The following is a 5,871-nucleotide window of genomic DNA, read 5'->3' as shown; positions in this document are numbered from 1 at the left end:
ACTTTTTTTCCTTCTGATTATTCAGTGTTGCTGTTGGAAATGCAACAAGTTTCTGATTTTGTATCCTGCAACATTATTGAGTTCACTTAGTAGTTCTAGTAGTTTATCTTTTTGGTGGAGTCCTCAGGCTTTTCTGTACATTGTGTCATGTGATCTGCATGTAGTGAGAGTCTAACTTCCTCCTGTCTGGTTTGTATGCTTTTCCTTTCTTTGTCCAGTCTGACCGGGGGCTACACCCCCAGTACCATCCTCAGTGAAAGTGGCCACGGTGGGCATCTCTTTCCTGTTCCTGATCCCACCAGAAAAGCTTTCAGCTTTTCACCACTGAGAATTATGTTGGTTGTTGGCTAAGTAATCATGTTTTTAAAAAAGGTTTTCTTTTTGTTTGTAACAACATTGAATGCAATGTAGGCATTTAAACTGTGTCTGTATTTTGCTCTTGTAGATTTCTCTATGTTGAACAGCCTTCAACAGAAACCTTTGTGTTAATGCCTCATTTTTTTATGTGTGTTTTGAGAGTAATTCCTGCCTGTCGAATTTGTGGTAAAAGGATGAAACATTTTTAAGGCACTTGGTACATTATGTGACCAAACACATCCAGAAGTATTTACATTCATGTTAAGCAACATATGTGATCACTACTATAAATTATTCATGTATTACCCATTTATGCATTTTTTCATTTTAAATTTGTCTACAATCAGAAATAAAAAACAAGACATATTCTTCAAAATATGTAAAAATACATACTACACGTGGAAAACTTTTAATTAAAAAACATGCACTTAATTTAAAAATCATAGGGTGTCAAGGACTTCAGCTTCTGCTCTGGATGGAATGGGAGCCCCTGGGAGGGGCTGAGCAGGAGGGAGGGGAGGGGTCAGGATGTTCTGGCTGCTGTGCAGAGCACGGCCTGCAGTGGACAGCAGAGAGATAAGAGACTCAGAGCAGAAGGGCCTGCCTTCCTCAGAGGGTGCTGCTGGGGCAGGCAGCTGGCTGTGGCAGGAAGTGTGGGTTAGTGGAGGGATTCTGAACACGTTCGCACAAGACAGCCCTGCACTCCCTAGTGGAGAGGGTTCAGGTACGTGCACTACCGATCCATGTTTCATGGGTGATTTCCATTTTGGGATCCAAGGTGAAGAGACTCCCCAGGAGACATTTGCAGAGGAGGATTTTGGGTCAGCAGGGATCCTGGTTGTGCCCCGGGACAGCCCTGGGGAGGCCGAGTCTCCATGTGGAATTCTCCACCTTCTCCCAGGTCGTCACTGCCACCCAGCCCCTGCTGGAATCTCTCTCTGCCCAGCAGGGAACGATGGTGAGGCACCTGGTCTCCCGTCTGCCTGCCCTCCCTGTCTGCCTTGCCGTGGTCCAGCTGCTCAGCCCCTGCTCAGGTAGGACCTGCTCTGCGTTCGTGCACCTGAACCTTTACCTTTGAGCCCAGTGAGAACCCTGGACTCCCCCCACCCCTGCAAGGTCATCCAGACCACACCTGTGTGAGGACTGAGTTCCTGTCTAGGTGTCTCTCCCCTCACCCTCCCTGCTGGGGCACCCCCTGGTCCTCTGGCCCCAGCTCCCTCTGACGGAGCCCCCCCTTCTGATGACCAGCTCATTTTGCTGTGGTTGGACCCCCCAAGCCCATCCTGGCCATGGTGGGTGAAGACGCTGAGCTGCCCTGTCACCTGTTCCCGAACATGAGTGCTGAGACCATGGAACTGAGGTGGGAGCGACCCAGCCCCAGGCAGGTAGTGCATACGTTTGCACACGGGCAGGAGGACACGCCGGCAGCACAGTTTCGAGGGAGAACTTCAATTTTAAGAGAGGACATCACTGCGGGGAAGGCTGCTCTCTGGATTCGGGACATCAGAGCATCTGACAGAGGAACCTACCTGTGTTATTTCCGAGATGGAGACTTCTCTGAAAATGCCCTGGTGGAGCTGAAGGTTGCAGGTGAGCCTCAGGTTTACTCTAAGGTCATTTCTCTAGAGTCAAGAGCAGAGGCTCCAGGCCCACCTGAGAGCACTCTCGGCTCCTCACCAGCACCCCCCACCGCCTCCCTCCCTGTTCCTCTGAGGCCCGTGACAGACCCAAGTCATCCCCCAGGAAGGGCTCCTCCTGCATCCAGTAAAGAGTCCCTCACTCCGCCCACCAGGTCTCAGCAGGGAAGTGGAGGTCGGAGACGGGAAGGAGGAGGACACCCCCCCACAGTGGGGGGCACTCGGGTGTTTGGGTTCAGTGTGCCCCAGACAGTGGCCGTGAGCCCCCCAGGTGCCCGCTGCTGTGGGTCCAGGGGACTGAGCTGCAGGGACAGCACCTGTGGTGCCCACACCCTCCAACCAAAGGCCCCGGGACACACGTGCAGTTGAACAGGGTGTGTCCATCCCTGGAGCAGGGAGGGGGGACACACCGGGGAGGAAACCGGGGTGTCTCAGAGAGGGGGTGTCAGGGAGGATCTGGTGTGACCTCTGGGCTGTCAGGGGACTTGGGGGGATGTGGAAGCAGGGCTCTGCTCTGGGCTGGATGCTGTCAGGAAGGTGCAGGGGTGTCATGGGTCACTCCCAGCCAGGACAGGGGAGGGTGGTGACTGCTGAGGTCTGCACACTGTTCCTGCTTCCTCTGTGCTCAGACCGACTGCTGAGTGGTCTTGACTTTGTCCTGTCCCGTCCCAGGGACAGAGTGACCTTGTCTGAGGTGCTGCCCCATGAAAGTGCTCGTGTCCGGGTGTCAGGGCTGCACTGCACTCTCTCCATGTGTCCTCGGCCTTGGATGGTGCACTGGGAGCCCAGCGGGTGATGGGAGGTGGGGGTCCTGGCTTTGTCCCTGCAGGGCCTCGTCAGCCAGACTCTGTCCCTCCCTGGAGACCACAGGTCCTCTTAGGGAACCCCTCCCCAAGGGACTCTGCTCTCTCAGGTCTCACACAGGCTGCTCCCCCCCCACCCTTGGGTGCTGAGGGCTAGGAACAGGCAGTAACAGCTCTACTGCCCCAGGCCCTGGGTCTGCTCTGTTCTTTGAGGAAGTTGTCTCCTTTTCACAACCACATCCCAGCAACTTCCCTGGGTTTGGAGACCCAAAAAGGAGGCTGACAACAGTAGCATTAATTACGGCAAGACCTTACTGAGGGGACCTACACGCAATGCCGAGCTTGGGCGGCGGCAAGACAAGCGCATATCTTTCCCCCACACAGGGCAGGGCTGAGGCTCACACGGGACAGGCGGGAAGGATAGGGGCACTGGGGTGGGACCTGCTTCAGATAAGGGAGAACTGTTTACATGCTTGCCCAGGGTGGGGTGAGGGGCTGTTCCAGGAACCAGCAAGTCTGGGCCATGGGGGAGGGGAGGATCCAGCTGTCTCTAAGGGGATTCAGGGGAAGCAATGTCTGCTCTGGCCCAGATCCTCCTGGATCCAGCACGAGGGTCCAGCGATGGTCAGGCAGTGGTCACGCTGTGGGTCAGTCTCTCCTGCACAGCACACTCTGGGAACAGCTCCTGTGAATCCCTGCTGGTCTCCTCCAGGGTGGGTATGCCCCTCCCTGCTGTGGAGACCCCCACCAGTGCAGAGGGCTCCCCAGGATTCAGACTCACTGTCCCTCCCCAGCACTGGACTCTGACCCCCACTTTGAAATGAAGGGCTATGGGACTGCAGGGATCCGTCTACAGTGCACGTCTGCCGGCTGGTACCCGCAGCCCCAGATCCAGTGGAGAGACGCCAGGGGACACAGCTTGTCTGCTGAGGGGGACACAGAGGCTGCAGACCCCCAGGGCCTTTATGCGGCCTCAGCCTCTGTGATCCTGGGAGGCAGCTCTGGGGAGGGGGTCTCCTGTGTCATCAGAAACCCCCTGCTGGGCCAGGAGAGGTCAGCCATGGTTTCCATCCCAGGTGAGTGCCCTGCCCACTGCCCTGGGTTCCTGGGTGGCCCTGGGGGAAGGTGTGGTTGTCTGCTGCTGACCTGGGTCTGTGCAGGGAGGAGAAAGGACAGAGCAGGGACCTGCTGCTCCTTCCCCATGAAGCTGTTTGTGTCACAGACACCTTGTGAGCACTTCCTGTGGCCACACACGGTGCCAGGGGATGGGAACTGGGGACAAATGGTCAAGGTCAGCAAAGACATGAGAAAAGGGGAAAATATGTACAATGCAAATCTTAGAAAAGGGGCTGATATCCTTAATCTGTAAAACAACCCAGTAGAACAACAAGCAAAGAACAGGAATTATCAGTTCAGAAAAGGAAATGACTCTGGAAAGGATGGGGAATCTCACTGGGAGACCAGCTCCAAAACACAAAACAAGGAAGGCCCTTGATGGTGGGATTGTGGGGAGACAGTCACTCTCAGATGTCTGTGGCTATTATTGGGTATATTTTTGGAATATATTTTCATACCTTCTCTAGGGGTAATAAAGCATTTGCTATTCAACATCCTTAATCATTGGTCCAAACTCCAGCTTCTGGAGTTCGGCAGATCAGCCTGCATTTGTGTGAAATGACCCATGGAAAAGGTTATTTCCTGTATCATTAACCATTTTAACAAAGAGTCAGAGACGGTGCAAGTGACCCCGAGGGGCCGTGTGTGCAGGGGGCGCTGCCCCATGAGAGCAGACACAGACCTGCTCCCTGTGCTGAGGCGGGAAGGTCGCCCAGACCCAGGGGAGCAGAGAGAACAACCTGTGGACCCGCTGGAGTAGAGTTATGTCTGCGGTGTGAACAAGATAAAATAAAAATTATATTAATGTTTTTTAAATTTAACCAACACTTGCATGGCCCTCACTCTATAACCAGTCAGGCACTGGATAAGCATTAACTTAATCTCTTACCAGTCGGGACATCAGGAACAGGTGGTTAAGTCATTAGTTCAAGGTCACAGAGCTAGTCAGGTGGAAGACCCAGAATTGGAGCCCCGACCCTCCAGCCCCAAAGTTCACGTTCTTAATCCCCAGATAAAGTGACCCAGAAGGAGATAATAAGTGGCAGAGGGAGGAGCATGGAGAGATTCCAATGACTTTATATACGTTCTTTTATATTCAAAATATTCCCATGTGAGGGGCAGTTACTTCAAGACAACGGTGTTATGTGCCAGTGAAAGTTCTGGGCACTTTGGGGAGAGAACGATTGTTTTCAGTCCCCAGATACTCTGAGACCCAAGGTGGCCTTCAGCTGAGGCTCACCCTCCGCAGGCCCCTTCTTCCAGGACGCGCAGCCCTGGATGGTGGCCCTGGGCGTGACCCTGCCGGCTCTGTTGGGGCTCCTGGCGGGGGCGGGCTACTTCCTGTGGCGACAGCAGAAGAAGATCCAGGCCCTGTCCCAGGAGAAGGAGAGGGCGCGAGAGGAGAAAGAAGCAGCTCAGACGGAGAAAGCAGCCGCTCAGGCGGAGAAAGAAGCAGCTCAGGCGGAGAAAGAAGCAGCTCAGGCCGAGAAAGAAGCAGCTCAGGCGGAGAAAGCAGCAGCTCAGGCGGAGAAAGCAGCAGCTCAGGCGGAGAAAGAAGCAGCTCAGGGCAAGAAGCAGCAGGAGCGAAGCGCCAAAGGTGAGGCTCAGCTGCAAGGTGGTCGCCACCTCCCAGCCCCACCCCGCACCCACCACGCAGGTCCTCTATTCGATCCCCTTTAAATGAATTTCTCTTTCTGCTTATTTCCAGAGAAGCTACAGGGCGAACTCAGTAAGTGGTGGTCACTGACCCACACATTGTGGGGTCCCTGCATTACATGAGTCACTGACCCCTCACGTTGTTCCCTGCAGGGTGGACAAAGATACCCTACCTCCCACGTGAGTACCTGGACCCGCATCTCAGCCTCTCTGCTCAGATAGCTCAGCCCCTTCCCTCCCCAATAACCTCCCAGGGGAAGAAATGAGGACGCTGATGGGGGCACTAGGCATGGTCTGTCTCA

At 54.4% G+C, this 5,871-nt stretch overlaps 1 protein-coding gene across 1 annotated transcript; it reads left to right on the top strand.

Annotated features, from left to right (window-relative positions):
* Nucleotides 1-1,013: 1,013 nt before the first annotated feature.
* Nucleotides 1,014-5,374, top strand: LOC123826716 (butyrophilin subfamily 3 member A2-like; the record flags this gene model as incomplete). The annotated part of the gene is made up of 5 exons (XM_045850715.1): nt 1,014-1,081; nt 1,307-1,391; nt 1,606-1,947; nt 3,592-3,873; nt 5,163-5,374. Coding segments are annotated over exons 2-5 (915 nt in total), but the record flags the coding sequence as incomplete, so codon positions are not given.
* Nucleotides 5,375-5,871: the final 497 nt, after the last annotated feature.

This window comes from Phyllostomus hastatus, unplaced genomic scaffold (genome assembly GCF_019186645.2).
Source record: "Phyllostomus hastatus isolate PE091 unplaced genomic scaffold, TTU_PhHast_1.1 phas_contig_851, whole genome shotgun sequence".
NCBI classification, from domain to species: Eukaryota; Metazoa; Chordata; class Mammalia; order Chiroptera; family Phyllostomidae; genus Phyllostomus; species Phyllostomus hastatus.
Note: the sequence above shows the minus strand (reverse complement) of the source record. Positions and strands in the feature narration are given on the sequence as shown.